We start from the raw sequence: 17244 nt of genomic DNA on the forward strand, positions 1-17244 counted from the left end.
CTACCCTGTCAAAAATCAAACATAAAAATGTTTATTAAATAATTGTATTTAATAAACTTGTATTTCTATTTTTATTGTATATTCTTGTGATTTATATATGTGTATTATTCAAATTTTTAGGACGTTACGATGACAAATGTAGCAGTTACGCATAATCAAATACAAAAGAAATGGTAGAATAAGCAGTGCTTTTACTGTCCATTCATTGCGGATGACAAGCGAAAAACCCATGTTGCTCATGCGCACTTTGATCTTGTATTCCTCAACATTGACGGCAAAAAGCACAACTCTGCTGTGCCTTTACACGTAGATATGTTATGCCATAAATCACCTACGTTACATATCAGACATGGACCAATTCAAATCGAGATATTACTGGACATTTGCGCAGCATACGTCATTAGCTACATTGTTTGTAAGCGTAATCCCCGCGAAATTCAAAGTCAAAATGACAGCAGCGGTGTCCGCAACTGGTCTTGACAATACCAGCCACAGCTTCGCTGGAGCGCACATGTTACCACTCTGAAACGGATCAAAACATAAAGTCGGAACCGGACCGGGCAAGCACGTCTTTCAGCCCTCGCCATTATGTCAATTGAGAGCCAGAGACTATGCAAACTGAAGGCCCGTAAAGACGAGTTTTACAACGCTGTGATCGACGTCTTAACGAGGAAAGAGTGGCGGATGGATTTTATGTCTATAAATAATACCGATTGGTGAGTCAGAAACTATTTTGGGCTTAATATGAATTGATAAGTGCGGTTGAATTAATGCCGATTGCAAGCCATTTGCCTTCATATTCAATTGAGCAGTGTGTGTGTTTTCATTGTTGCTGACTGACAAACATAGCCTAATTGTCCGCTGTGCAATAATTAAGGATAAAGATGGTTGCATAAGTTCCATTCTGATGCTAGACATTAACTGTGTGTGTGTGTGTGTGTGTGTGTGTGTGTGTGTGTGTGTGTGGATATGTCATCCTGATTGGAAAATTCTTGATATTGACCGTGCGTGTGTGCCGTGCTTGCACAACGTTTACTGTTTTGATATATTAGCCTAATCAATAAATTAGGTAATCTGGCTTTCATAAATCAGTGCCTAGCCTCTCACTGACATCACCGCACGTCACTGCGTGTGTGTGTGTGTGTGTGTGTGTGTGTGGTCAGTGTATCAGGTGAATGAATGAGGTCACCTGAGAGCAGTTAGTCTCATTAAGGCTGGCAGCTCGTTAGTCCGTAGAGTCCGGCCTGCAGCTCATTATGAAACAAACATGTTTACTTGTCTGAGTGTTGTTTTTGCAGCTGCTGACCCTGTCAAACATCATTTTGAAAAAAAAATGAAAGTTGCCAAAGAAAGAAATCGTACTTTAGAGGGGACAGGGACAGAGAGAGACAGAGTCTCGTTTCTCCATCCCGTTTTGTATCTAACTGTTCTTCAACAGTCTTTATCATTGTGAAACAAGAGCACAACTAATGTTGAGGATAATCCGGGTCACACAAAATCTGAGGATGCAGAATTTTCTGTAGATTTTAATCCAATTTTTCATTGTGGATCACCACTGAAAAATAATTTTTCCTCCATATTATTGTGTCAGATGTTGGTTGCAACACATTCTTACTCCCATTGTGTACATGGATGCTGAGTGAGAACGGGTTGCCCAGTCTGGACTCGAGTTTGGACTCCAGACATTTTGTATTGCCTCAGACTTGTCTTGGACTCATTGGTAATTGGACTCTGACTTGTCTCGGACTGGGCCATTGGTCTCGCCAAATATTCTAGTTGGTCTTGACCGAGTGCAATGCCCTACATACTTTTATCTAAAGTAACTTTTTCCTTCAAAACAAAATCATCGAAGCATGCTTGTTCAGAAAACTTATTTATTTAATTCAAAATCCATCTAGAACGGGCATTGACATTGGTTGCCTGGTATATGCCTGGCTGCATAATATGAGGAGGCATCATTCATTTTCATTTGGGCCACAGACACACATGTTGCCGATCACTTTGTAGTATGGATTCTTCAGGACAAGTAATTAGTTAAAGAAAGGGAACATTATTATTATTATTATTATTATTATTATTATTATTATTATTATTATTATATCAGTGACACCTGTGTTGTTAATAAAGTTAATAATATGGCCTAATGTGATCCTACAGAGCTTATTGAAAATAATAATGCAAAAATGTTCCTGATGCATTGAGGCCACTTCCACCACATCCACACTATGCCTTTTTTTAAAAGATGTCATAGTGTGATCATCAGCAGGAATAACAACAATTCTAGTGCCTTATTTACTTCTGTTTAAAAGGGAACTGACATAACTGAACTGAACTGACTTGATAAGTTTATTAACTGACTCAGTTTGTGCAAGTATCTGTCCTTGTCACACTACATACACACACATAATAAGTTATTATGTTGTTGTCGACAACAGTGATTAGCCCAAAATGATGCATCCCAACTTGTGTTGTGTTTTAACTATATTGGAGGGGCTGGAAGGATGAGCATCATTTGTGTGGTCTAGTGTCCAGCAGGGCTGGGACGATTCATCGACGTAGTCGACGTCATCGATTACGTAAATGCGTCGACAAAAATTATTTGCGTCAACGCGTCACTATATTAAATTAATAAATAAAACTTGCATGCAAATGAATTAATGTAATGAGGAACTACTGTTAAATATGCGGGTTCTAGGGACACCTGAGCTGTAGACCCACCTTAGCTCTGAAGCTAGCCGAGCTCCTCCGCCTAAGTGCAGTTTTTTTGTCAGGTCGACGGTCCAGTGAGTCAGAGCTAGCAGCACGAAAGGACGAGTATGGCGAGTGGTGGCGACCCACAAGAGTTCCCCGCCGGCCTCTTTAAGATCGCAAGTTTGGGAAAACTTTGAGACTGTACGGCTGCAGCCTGGAGCCTCCCGTGTCATGCCTTCTTGTCTCATGCCGTCCCCGCCTCCAAAACGTCGGTCTTCGGGTCAGGTCCAGTAGTAGACTACAGGCGAGAGAGTGGTGGATAAGACGAGGACTGTGTGTCGGCGTTGTTCAGCAGTTGTTGGGTGTGTGAGTGGAAATACATCTAACATTATAACGCATATCCAACGCCATCACCCAGATGTGCCAATCACTGGAACGAGACAAAAAAAACTGTCCATCTGCTCCTCCATACAGTGCTTAACCAGCCTTTAGATACAAATAATTAAAGTTAAATTAAAGGGAAAAGTGCTTGGATGTTAAACAAGAGCTTATTCATTATTTTACCTACTGTTAAAAAAAGCAAATACAGGCTACTCTTTTTGCACTTGCTCTGTTTACTTTAAGTTTTTATTTTTGTATTTGGCTTCAGGTTGCTTTAAAGTCCATTTTACTTGAACAGTGCAGAGTTAAACAGTTTTAATAAATAGAGATTTGAACCTTATTGAAATTAGTTTTGTGTAAATTGTTAATAATTGAGCAATGGGAAAATAATCGTCAATTGAAAAATGAATCGTTAGATTAATCGAAAAATAATCGTTACATTAGTCGTTTAAAAAAATAATCGTTTGGGACAGACCTAGTGTCCAGGCAAGTCATTCTCGAATATATCATCTGAATCCTCAGCTGCTTATCAACATACGCCTAAAAGGTATATAAACAGTCACCTCGTAGACATGAGAGGATCCTATGTTCACTTCTGCCAATCAAAATACTCTTTCATCATCACTTCGTGCTTAACCCTAACCCTAGTTTCTCCCTCTCTCCCTAATTAATCCCTCCATTCCTGACCTTAACCCCAGACACGAGCTTTCTGGATGACATGTCACTGTTGTTGTTTTTTTTGTTGTGGCTTTTTTTAAATCAAGCCCTGCTGCTTTAACAGAGTTAAAGCAGTGTTTTTTCATAGACTAAATACAGCTTCACACCTCAGAATCGGTCATCACTTGGTGAAATGTTGGCACACTTGAAAAATAGCCTTTACACCCCCAGTGGTCATTAAGAGTATCTGGTTCTGTCTCTGACTCTGATCAATGCCCTGCAGGCTTAAAAACCTTAGCGACACGCTAACCAAATGTGTCTTTGTCTATCTGGATGATGCAGAGGTCCCTGGGTGATGTTCATTTCTACAGAAAATTCATCTGCAATTACACATCTCTTGCTGCTCCACTTCATCACTTAACCTCTCACAACCCCCCAACCCTGTTGTTCACCTCACTTATTGTAAAAAAATCAGTAAAAACACATGATGTTAAATTATGAATAATTTTAATTTATTATCATATTTCATGATACTTTACAACTAATCTCCATGCTATGTTAAATGAATGAAAAATCTGATTTAAATTGCCCTAACCCATCAGGTTTCACATAGTTTGTCAAATGTTATCTTTCTCTGTCCTATGATTACACTGTACATGTTTCCCTGGAAATGTAGCTGTGATTATTTCATGAACTGTAGATAGTCCTGTCTTTTTAGATAATCTTTTGTTTAATTTCTTGCCTAAATAATACTGTCATAGAGACAAGAGATGTTATACAGGGATCAAACATGAATGACACTAAACTGAAATGATTAAAACTACTTTTTTTTTCCTAAACTGAAAGAGAAGATGATGTTTTTGTACTGACAGTTTTATCAGAATAAAAAACATCAAATGTTTTTCTTTACTGAAAATATACATACACATGAAAGTGTGTCTGCCCAGCAGGCCTGTAATTTCTGTTTGTGACTAAATGGTCACACATCACAGAGATGATGCTTTCACCAAACATAGAGACAAAAATACAAAGCTTTAGTAGCTCGTATGTTGTTTTAGCTTAAATGTTCCCTATCACAAAGAAAAAAGGTTCCCTAGAAATAAAAAGACTGCATAAGTGTTATACATGTGTGAATTTAAAGCTTTCATTAAACCGCGTGATTACCTAGAAACGGTATATGGTGCTTATGACTCTTTCTTTAAATGCAGCAGCATCAGACAGACAAAATACACACACGATCAAGCTGAAGCACAGGTCTTTCAATTGTTAATCATACACAATTTAGTCTTAAAGACTTTCTGTATTTGTTAACTCATTCACTGAACAGCAGGAACATTTTCATTCTTTAATCCTTAGACCGAGTCTGATCTCAGTCCCACCACAGTCTCTCTACAGCATGTTGGCCTCAGAGGAGCCAGGCTGCAGGATCTGAAGAGTAACTATGAGTTTAACTGCTTTTCTAAACCAGGGGTAAAACAAGGCATATATCACAGGGTTTAAACAAGAGTTAGAATAGTACACAAAGAGAACATAGGATGCAGATGGAGCATTGACCAAGCTGTCACCTGCAAGAGAGACAGAGTAATATGGGCAGAAACACATTAGAAACACAACTACCAGAACACCAAGAGTCCTGGCTGCTTTCAGCTCTGATTTCTTTGCCTTTGGAGTCACTGAATGCTGGAGTGTGACAGCTGTAATGTGAGAGCGCATGGCACGAGCCTGAGACACAGCCACAACAAATACTCTCAGATACAGAGCTATGATGACAGTAACTGGAACAATAAAGGTCAAAACAACATCTAGAGCTCCTACGACAAAGTCAATGACCAACACACATTCTCCGTAGCAGGAATTTAACCTCCCCGGTTGAGTCAGTTCATCCTTCACAAAGAGAAAGCTGTAGGAAACAGAACAGAGCCAACATAGACAAACACAGAGTTTAACTCTGTTGTCAGTGATGCTGGTGGTGTAATGCAGAGGGTCACAAATAGCAACATAACGGTCAACTGATATGAGCACTATGTCACCTGTTGAGGCTGAGAGAATGATGGCTGTAACATACTTATACACAGTACACACAGGGTCACCAAGAAACCAGCAGGATATTTTTCTGAAGATTTCTCCCGGCATTATCACGAGGCCCACGAGAAAGTCTGAGACAGCCAGAGAGAGGAGGAGGATGTTGGTGGGTGTGTGGAGCTGCCTGGAGGGAAAGAGAAACATATCATTAAACCAACAAGAGTGACAAAACAACCCAAACGAGTATTCAAAATAAAAATTGTTTTTGAATATTTTCCAAGGCACCACATCAGTAGTTACCATATGTTTAAGTGTAGACAGTTAAAATGACTTGGTTGAAGTCACAGTGGACAGAAAGCAATGCTGAATATTGGTAAGACAGTGGACATGAACAACAGTCTCTGGCATCATTATTCAGTACTAGCTCAAAGATAATTCTTCTAAATATACAGCAGCTGTTCACATTTTGAAGTTACAATTCCTGTAGAGAGAAGCAAAGAAGTTAATATCTGCCTGAAGTGGGAGATAGAGATGATGATGAGCAGGTTGAGAGACATAGTGATCAGAGAGGTGGAGTAGAACACAAAGGTAACTGTTGGGGGCCAAGGAGACACAGGCTTCCTGCAGGAGGTGTTTGGGAACTGTGGAAAGCAGAGCTGGGCTCCGTCCTCAACCTCCATCTGCTGAGATCTGCAGACAGCTGCAGCTCTGGCAGCTTTCTGAACTAACCGGAGTCATGTAACTGATTTATCTCTCTCACATTCTCTTCATCCCCTCCTCTCTCTCAGTCCCTGTTTGACTCTGACGCCCCTCCTTCCTCACTCTGCACATCCCACCATCATCTTCATCACTTTCTCTGTAACCCTGCCTTTCTCACTGTCTCTCTATCCAATCTCTCCATGGTTATTCTTTACCCTTGTTTCCTTTCCTTTGTCCTATTAATGTCCTACACAGTCCTTGTAAAGTTACTAAAAAGTAGGCCTACTCTTGCATTGCCTGCTCTATCTCTACAGCCCTGTGGAGTAAGGTCTGGCTACATCACTGATACATTCTTGGATAGTAGAAAAAAATGCTCAGGGTTGTTTGCATTCCTTTAAACCAATCACAATTGTTCCTGGAGGTCTGGATGCAGCGTTGGTAGCTCTGCAAAATAGTCTCAGGAAGGAACTTGTTTTTGTAAAACATTTGCATCCCGGAAAAGAAAACACCACTAACAATGTTAAATGAAGTTAACTGTTCACAGAATACAGTAACGTGAGCTATAGAAATTAGCTGGACACAAGGTTAAACATCATTTGCGCTTACCAGAGTATCGCCCTGTGTACTTTACTGGCCCATAATGCAGGGACAGCAGCCCATTGGTTAATTTTGTATCCTGACTGGCAGTGGGCTGGTTCAATCAGATCTCTTACTAGGCCAAGATCGAGTGTGTACACTCTTCCACTGATTATGGACCACAGCACATTAGGCCTGGCAAACTCAATTCCTTTTAAGGATTCGGGTTATTCTGAGTCACTCACTAAACTGATCTGGGTTGTGCGAGTCACTGTAGTCACTTGAATCAGTATCGATAGGCGAGCCGAAGCGAGCTTGCAATGTTTAGGACTGTCTGCTCGACCTAATTGCATTTTAACTAGTGCTGTCAAACAATTAAAATATTTAATCGCGATTAATCACATTAATGTCATAGTTAACTCACGATTAATCGCAATTAATCTCACATTTTTATCTATTCTAAATGTCCCTTGATTTCTTTTTGTCCCATTACTGTATATTTTTTCATTTTAATGCTCTTATCAACATGGAAGGGTGTATCGGCTTGCTTTGTGCAAATGTTTTTTTTATTGAAAACAACATTGGCATATACGTAGTGTTAAATTCACACTAACATTCTCACTTGGAACTAATAATCTGTCACATAATGTAACACTGTTACAGGGCTCCAGCAGTGGCGGTTTTAGGTACGGGCGAACCGGGCAGCCGCCCGGGGCGGCATTTTTTCACGTCACATGGGGGGCGGCACGAGAACTTACAAAAAAAAAAAAAAATCCTCTGCGCTGTGAAGCGGTTTTCTGTTAGCCTATCTACCTTTTCACTGTGTGTGGAATTGGAAAATCGGCGCCCCCCTTGCAGCTGCAGGCGCCCTGCTTGCACCCCCTACTTTCACAATGAAATGGTCTAGTCCGTAACGGTGCGGCCGCGAAAGATAAACACACGGTGACAGGAGAACTGGGAAGTACACAGAGCAAGACGAGTCTAAACCTTTCTTTTATGTCAATGGTCTAAATGAAACAAAGTTACCCAAGCGGCTCAAATAAAAGAAAAAGGCGAAAAGACATGTTTTCGGCAGTAGCAGGACCTCCATCAGCTCCCGTGGCCGAGGATAGTGGTGCTGGTGGTGTCAGCGGGAGTGGCGGTGAGGAGGAGACTCAGGAGGAGAGGGACAGATGAGGGAGTGAGAGTAGAACCTGCGGTAAGCACTCCCCTTAAAACACTTTGGCCCTTGATACAACTGAGCCAAAAACTGAGTGGTGGACAAACTGTTGATGATAACACTACAACAATAAAAGACGTAGGCAAGCTTTACTGTAGCCTAGATAAACGTTGCACATCATGCAAACGTTCTTAACGAGAATTGTAGCTTTTCTATGACAGACCTCTTCAAATTAAAGCACAGGGCCTCTTGAAATGATAAATAAAAAAAATAAAAAAAAATATATAGCTTGTTTTATGATTCATGAGGAGTATACCGTTTTATTGTATTAATAAATGGCACTTTTTTAGAAGTATTTAATATCTCAACTCTCACTGATCCTTGCTTACTCATTACATGGCGTTAGTAGTTTTAAGGAGTAGGAGTTACTATACATATTCAGGGGAGAGCAGACGGGGGGTATTTGTGATCTGGTGGGCCGGTCTGGGCCAAAATGCCAGGGCTGATTTTTGGTCCCAGTCTGTCCCTGTCAGTCACTGTGGCTCCAGCAGAGAGGAGCTTTTCCAAACTAAAGTTGATCAAGTCATACCTGAGGTCAACCATGTCCCAAGGATCACTGGCCTCGCCGTCATCAATATCACTCAATATGGGAGCAGATTTCATACGATGACATCATTGATGATTTTGCATCAAGGAAGGCCAGAAAGGTCAGGTTTTAGTTTTAGTTTGGGTTTTATGTCCTCAGTGCTATAGTGTAATATTTAGATTCTCTTTAGTGTGTTTTCACGTTTGTGTGATGAAGGATTTGTGCAATTTAGAATATGTCTATATTTTATTTGTATATTATTCTTAATATTTTATATTATTGTTGCTCTCTGCTCTTGTTATTTTTTTATGATTGTATATGTTGTTGGCACATTTATGTATATAGTGTATATTTATTTTAAGTTCTGATAACCTTTACTGTCATATTTTGTGCAGAATTGTGTTCATTGTCTTTTGGCATTTGGAGATTGTGCACCTTAAAAAGTGTGTTTCCTATTGTAAATGCAATAGTTAAATAATAATAGTTGTAATAATAGTTAAATTAAGTGTGTTTTTCAAATGCTAGAAATATAATTTGTATATGATATATTTGGGAGGGAGGGGGGGTGCTCGACAAGGGTCTCGCCTTGGGTGTAATTCAATGTAGAACCGCCCCTGGGCTCCAGACTGACTTTTTTCACTAGGAGCACAGTGGCCCCCAACTGAAAATGTTAGGGGCACAACTGTAGAGGCACACACCGTAAATCGTAAATCAACATGCTTACCAAATATTCACATTTATACTAATTTTCACTGTATTACTAATAAATACTTTGATAATAGATGCAGAAATTACAGTGTGCTCTTTCAAATTCAGTCTCACTTTTGAAGATGCAACATATAAGGTAAACTGACAGCCCCATCGCTGTCATGACAGTAAAAAAAAAAAAAAAAAATATATATATATATATATTGTTTATTATTGTATTTGTATAATTTTTTTAGCCCGTTTTATTTTCATTCATGTTTGTAAAGCACTTTGAATTGCCTTGTTTCTGAAAGGTGCTGTAGAAGTAAAGTTGCCTTGTCTTACAACCTCAGCCTGTCAGTCAGTGCCCAGGGTCAGAAACCACCGTGCCTGTCTGTTCGTCTCCGAGGAAGTGTAATATAACGTCAACAGCACCGTGACCACTTTCGGCTCGCCATTAATATCATATTATTAATTAAACGCTGTCTGCGTGAAGTTATGAAAAACTGTAACCACACTAGAAACCACTTTATCTGCATCGCCGTGACTTCAACAACACTGCAGACCATTCGGTCCAGTCTGGAGCCCCGTGTTACCTCCATTTTCCATTGCTGAGGCGAGCGTGGCTGGTCGTCATAGCGACTATGGTTTCCGCGACTCATTTCCTGGTTCTCCTTCTCCATAACCAACGTAAAATCAAGGAGAGGGTTAACTTTCCCTGCTGCAGGTTTCCCAGCGTGGAGAGAAAGAACAGGGGAGACTCTTTGTTTCTCTCCCTGACTGTAGAGTCACGACTCGCTCCGAAGCTAATCGCCGTGACGAGCCTGCTAGCTAGCTACGCGGCTAGCAAGCTACACGGCTAGCTAGGCCTATAGCCCAAACAAGTGTGTGTGGCTCCGGCTGCGGCTGCAGCGTGTGTCTGTTTTGTTTCCGGTCTGCTATGGCCACGCCAAGACCCGCCCTTCAATCACTGCTATTGGCCAGGTGTCCAAGGTAACGTAACCCCATTTGTTCAGGTCCTATCCCCTGACCAATCGGCTATCCTAACCACCCCCGTAGGGCGGGTCTTGGCGTCCTGTGCTTCCTAGCTAGATCTGAAAGAACATTAATCCTTCTTTAACTGTCTATGCGTTAATCGCGCGATAAACAAATTGTCGGCGTTAAAATGGGTTTGCGTTAACGCCGTTAATAACGCGTTTAACTGACAGCTCTAATTTTAACATAATACATTTATACACCAAAACCTACAGTAGGCCTAGGCTACGTGGAGAACATTGTATGTTATTTCAGAAATGAAAGGATGGCTTTTGTTTTGGATTTGCTTTACCCTGAGCTCAAGGAGAGACCTTGCTCGTCTGCTACAGATCCACTCATAGCCGGCTAGGTCATATGATTGTTCATGAGTCATCGAAGAGACATCGCACTTCTGTTACATCTTTGTTGGGAGTCGCACATGTGCAGTAAGGACTACTAGCCAGTCAGAAGCAGAGTATGAGGGCGTGCCCTGACAGTACCTAGGTAAGGACTACTAGCCAGTCAGAAGCAGAGTATGAGGGCGTGCCCTGACAGTACCTAGGTAAGGACTACTAGCCAGTCAGAAGCAGAGTATGAGGGCGTGCCATGCTAGCAGCTAGGCGAGCATTATAACGTGTGTTCCTAAGTGACCACGTTTGTCTCTGAAGTAAAGGCTGGACTACAATAGAGCTGTTTGGAGCAGTTGGTGAACAGTGTTTCTGTTGGAGATGGTAAGTCCCTTTGGGGGGGACTTTGGGCTTTTTCACTTTGTAAACTTATAACATGCACAAAAACATATACAGTACAGGCAAAAAGTTTGGACCCACCTTCTCATTCAATGCGTTTCCTTTTTATTTTCATGACTATTTACATCGTAGATTCTCACTGAAGGCATCAAAACTATGAATGAACACATATGGAATTATGTACTTAACAAAAAAGTGTGAAATAACTGAAAACATGTCTTATATTTTAGATTCTTCAAAGTAGCCACCCTTTGCTTTTTTATTAATATGGGAAATAATTCCACTAATGAACCCTGACAAGGCACACCTGTGAAGGTAAAACCATTTCAGGTGACTACCTCATGAAGCTCATTGAGAGAACACCAAGGGTTTGCAGAGTTATCAAAAAAAGCAAAGGGTGGCTACTTTGAAGAATCTAAAATATAAGACATGTTTTCAGTTATTTCACACTTTTTAGTTAAGTACATAATTCCATATGTGTTCATTCATAGTTTTGATGCCTTCAGTGAGAATCTACAATGTAAATAGTCATGAAAATAAAGAAACACATTGAATGAGAAGGTGGGTCCAAACTTTTGGCCTGTACTGTATAACACAACAAAGGAAAGGGGAAAAGCCAAAAAGCATAATATGAGCACTTTAAGTTGCAGTCCGTTTGCCCCTGTCGGCCAGCGTAAGTAATAAACAAAGACACAAGCAATCAAAATGTCTCTAATGAAAGGGAAAATTCCAGCACCCTGGGGATCCCAGATCACAAGTTGTGGGTGACAAAGTTCAATTAGAGTGAATTTTGCTCACTGTTGAAGAGGTGGGGTCAATTTGCAACAGGAAACGAGTACGCTTCCTTTACGAGTGAGGCCACAACAGATTTTTTAATCTGATCCAAAGCATTCTTACGAACGCAATTGGTATGATTTCTTACGTAAAACAGTGGCGCTAACTGCTGACCGGTCCCGTGACAGTTAGTCTGAGGTGAGTTGAGTGGGGTACCGGTTACTGTGGGTTGACTGTCATGACTGCAGAACCAAGGACCTCTGCGTTGAGGAATAAACCTTTTCATAAAGATGCGTGCTCTACCAATTGAGCTAACCAGGTGCTCCAATACTTTATTTAACAGCACATGATCACCTGTCTCTTAGGGGAAAGACCTGATTTAGTTTGACCCATCCACCACCCCAACCGGCCATCTTACGCGGAATTGGGCACTCTTACACTCTGTTACCTTACTTCCTGCACATTCCTGCCCAAACTCTCTTTACCTGCTAAATTCTCCACTATATTCACCAGATAGTCTCTAACTGTATATTTGCTGCTGAGGGACACTAAACTCTTTGTTGTAGGTTTTTAGAGAGTCCTGAAAAGGATGCCGATGAAACTGTGAGAGTGAAAAAACAGTAAGTTAACCCCTTGACGCCTGAATTTATTCACAATTATATAAAACAATTTATTATGTGTGTTTCTGGCTCCAAGTTGATGCTAAATTAAGTTGAGATTGTTAATTTGTCTATAGCATATGGAATAGATATAAATTTAGGTAAGATGCAAATTAGCGACAACAGGCATTATGGTAAAATTCTTTACAAAATGGTAAAATTAATAAAACACACAGTAGATTTCATTCACGTCACAAAGTTGTTAGAACTTCTAAACTGTAAATGACAAATACATGGAGCTTGACAACGGCAAGAAAGAAAACACTCTCCTACTGCCTAACATTGACAGTAGTTTCTTTAGGGTTAGGGGTAGGGTTAGGGTTAGGGGTTAGGGTTAATTTTGCTTATGTGAAACGGATGTATCTCCCACTCCGACCGGTCCTATGAGAAACCAGTGCATGCAAAAGGTTCCTAGGTATGTATCGCATGTAAACAAACCGGCATTGGGGGAAACACACACGCTATCTCGCCTGTAGTCTGAATGGAAGGGGTTTGATGCAGATTAGCGACAGTCGGCGTTAAGGGGCTAAAAACACTCTTTTGCTTTAGCTTTGAGGAGTTGCAGAGTCGGGAGATCGTTCTCTGTGAATTTGTGACTGGCAGCAACCCCTCTCACATTACACATGGTAATTGAATCCCTTTTTATAATTAAAGATACAAAAAATTCCGATTGATTCAATTATTGTACTCATGTCAGACACACATATTAACTGAAAAAGCATCAGTAATGTTCAGTAATAATTGCATCATATGTGGATGGGTTCATGCTGATACTTGTTTGTCTTCACACATCTGCTGGCAGGGACACCTCATTGGTCGAGATGTCATCATCTGACTAATCCATGCAGGTGTAAACAAACTTCCTGTCCAGAGGGGTTCAGCACACCGCCTTTAGGACCCACTAATGGGCTGCAAAACATTGTTCATAGAGAGACAAATTAAATCTCACGGGACCTAACTGTTTGTGTGTCTGATGATGCCCGCTATACACAGGCCAAAAGTAAATGGTCATTTACTCCATCAAACACTGAACTTTTCAGAGATGAGTTTTGGCACTTCAGTTTTAGCTCTGCTCATTAAGATCCCATACTGTAGCATTCACACTAGAGGATGGATACCTGAACCGATCGGGACCTGGCGGTACCTGATGGGCCGGGCTCAGACGGATATTTAGAAATGATGTTTGGGTTGGGCTTGGTCACATGAGCATGATAAGGCATTGAACATTTTAAATTTAAAACAGCTGATCATGTAGGTAGCGCCTGTGTTAACGTGCGCTTGTTGTTCCGTGTGAGCTGATGACCTCATCTGTTGACATGTCTGAAAGCCTTCCTACAGCTGCTTCATAAAACCAGCTGTGTTGGGCTCGGGTTGGGCCTGGACAGAAAAATACGGCCCGATAAGTGGCGGATCTACAGCGGGGCAAGGGGGGGCAGGTGCGCCCCAACTCTAGAGCCTTGCCCCCCCGCTGCCCTCTTAACTTTGGTGATCCAAAAACTGTACTTGTAAAACCAACCCGCCACTATGTCCACAAGCTTCTCAAAACAGTGAACTAAACAATACATTTACCAAAGTGAACAATTTAATTTTTAATTTTAAATGTATTATTATCCCCATGCCACTCAAATACTTAGCTACGTCCCTGATTCGCTCAGTCTGGCTCACACACAGCGAGTCTGCTGCGGTGGCCCTGCAACCTGACTGGAGAGACTGAGCTGCCCCCCAGAGCCTCTGAGGGTGAAGTCAGTTTCCCCAGGTGAAGTTTAAACACACATTTAACTTAAAGTTACATTTGTAATGAATGTATTGTATGCTAAAGACGATTCAGCATCAGCAAAAACAGCGAGTCTATTACGTTAGCCAAAAGTCTTGTGATTTGTAAGAGCACTCTGCCCTTTGATTAGTTTTGATTTCAGTAAAGACAAGAACAGCTTAATATAAAATATAAAATCTTGTTTATATCCATAACGTTTACTGATGGTCGCCATTTTGCCGACGTTACGTTACAACACACAATACGGTGCCAGTTGGGAGATCGATAATTTTTATTTGATTAGCTAAGCAGTCCTATAAAATCCACTTCCTCTCACATATCACAGCAATAAGGCACAAATTAACCCAGGTTACAACTGGGGAAATAACAAATACAATAGGATTAAGTAGTCTAAGCATAACTGTTGTGTGCATGTGATAAATCTTTTCTGATTTTTATATTTGTTATAGGCTACTTATTAGCTACACTATACACCTACAGTGTAATGTATTTCAAGAATAACCAGAGCTTTTCACAAGTCGACTTTTGCAGGCCAGAGTAGCTGAAGAAATTACCTGGAGCCTAAACATGAAAAGGAAGGCTAAAGGTGGGATATTGACAGCTCTTTTGCTAAGAAAATTCAAAGAAGTACACAGGACGAAGAGAATGAGGGAAATGAAGGAGAAAGCAGTAAACTGGAGAGACCAGGAGGGTCAGAGCAGGAGAAGACCACAGAAGGAGATGAGGAAATAAGTGAAGGAGACGAGGAAAAAAATAATGAGTGAGGGATGAAGAGGAGGCTCCAGATTCAGAGAGGGACAGAGGCAGAGAGTGATCAGGAGGAGGCAGATGAAGATGACAGGGAGGAAGAGGCCGACAGTTACACCTGGACCATATGGTATGTTTTTATTCTTCTTCCATATAAATTGCCGTACAGTAGGATAATATGTAATGTCACTTATAGAGAATTTCTTGAAGATATTCTACTCTGATCTGATCCTCTATTTCTTGCTCATAATCTGGTAATGGAAGCTTCCTTCCCTTATCTGGATCTGCAGGTTTTCTGGAACCAAGGATCCCCTTGGAGAGCCTGATGCATTTCCAGGGGTGGTCTGGTTGCTTTGTTCTGTCTGTTGTATACCCTGGGCCCCTAGAGAGATGTCCCCCGGTGCCTCTTCTAGGTATCCAGGTTTTTTGTGTTCTCCAAATCTGATGGCATGTGAATGTTGTGGGTAGAGGTTCTCTGACCATAGTAGAGCTCTCTCTATACCTTCCATGTCTGCTTCTGTGCAACAGATCACCCATTCGCAGCTCTTGTGGTTCTGTAGTATCCTAGCTAGTGCTCGCACACTATCCTGTTGCGAGTACCTGGAAATCCCTTCACCGAACAGGGTGATTACCCTGAATGGATATTTGGCTGCTAATGCTCCCTCTTGCAATATTCTATAGCGGTACATTTCATCATTTTCATTATAAAACGCAGATGCTAACCTATCTGAGTAATTTTTCCACTGTAAGAGCAGTGTATAACCTCCCCATAAGCTCAGCTGTCTCTTTGTTTCTGTTGAACTATTGTTCCATCTGGTAGAGGCGCAGAGGGCTCCCAGTCACATTCGGTCGCTTTGGGAAACCTCTTTTTTAGTGCCACCACTACCCCTCCTCCGTGGGCCAGTAATCTATTTGCTGGATTAAACCATGAAATCATTCTTATTTGTCCGGGGAATGGGTTGCACTTTTCAATGTCTCCATGGAAGTACTTTATCGATCCGTTCCCTAGTCTTATCGTACTATACGACAGCCCTAAGGCTGGGTTTGATCTCGAACTATGAGCTCTCTGCATCTCGTCGTCCTCAAGATCCGTGTCCTCAAATACAGAAGCATTGCAGGCCCCTGCAGTGGCCATGCTCGGGTGGTTTACTTGGTACTTTGCTCGTGTGGATTTCCCGTTCTACAAAATTCCCTTAACGTCTGATTGAGTCCTACTTTATCACTAGTCGACTGTTCGCGTTGCTTTCGTCTTGGTTTGACTACTTCACCTAACCCTGTCGTAATAGAAAGGTCCCGACGTAGGCCCCGGTGTGCCTACCCTTCCTAAGGGCTGTAGCTTCTGTGCCTATTTTATCACAGTTGCACGGCGCACTACTTCAATCTCTAGTTCTAAAGTGTTTTGAACTTGCTAACTCTCTCGTTAGCAAGTAAGCAAGTAAGTTCGGGCCTCTGGGCAGTGGTAACCCGTTTTGCCGCTTCTAGTTATCCTTTTTTTTTTAAGATTATTTTTTGTGGGCTTTTTCCCTTTATTTTGTAGGACAGTGGATAGACATGAAAAGGGGAGAGAGATGGGGGATGACATGCAGCAAAGGGCAGCAGGTCGGATTCGAACCCGCGCCGCTGCGGGACTTAGCCAACCTGGGGGCGAACGCTCTTACTCAGGGTATATACAGAAATCCTGGAGGTAAATTCTATACCTTTTTAATACCATTTTTAATACCTTCTCAATATTGTTTAAAAGCAACACACCATTGAGTTGCAGGTTTATACGGCAACACGTTTTCTAACCATTAAACAGAGTTTGAGATTTATAAAACTACACCCTCTAGGCCAATAGAACAATGCAGATAGGGAAAGTCAACAGAATAGATTGAGACTCACTGACTTTGGAAACATCTTGCGACCCTAACCCATCTTGCATTCATTTCGCCTGTAGAATAAAATTAATTGATGAAATAAAATGATAAATTAAAGCAGTTCAAATAAACAAGCATTCACTGATGCCATTATAACCACTTAAAACTAAGTGAACCTTCTTCTATGTACTGTTGAACGAGAGTATGTGAAAATCC

General features: G+C 41.2%; 1 protein-coding gene across 1 annotated transcript in view; it reads right to left on the reverse strand.

Moving 5' to 3' along the window:
* mylkb (myosin light chain kinase b) overlaps positions 1-16307 on the reverse strand; it is a 50138-nt gene extending 33831 nt beyond the window's left edge. Inside the window, exon 1 of the mRNA XM_028591546.1 lies at positions 16193-16307. Within this exon, the coding sequence (XP_028447347.1) occupies positions 16193-16307 (115 nt within the window). The remainder of the gene's footprint in view (positions 1-16192) is intronic.
* Between the last annotated feature and the right edge of the window lie 937 nt (positions 16308-17244).

Source organism: Perca flavescens, chromosome 11 (genome assembly GCF_004354835.1).
Source record: "Perca flavescens isolate YP-PL-M2 chromosome 11, PFLA_1.0, whole genome shotgun sequence".
NCBI lineage: Eukaryota > Metazoa > Chordata > Actinopteri > Perciformes > Percidae > Perca > Perca flavescens.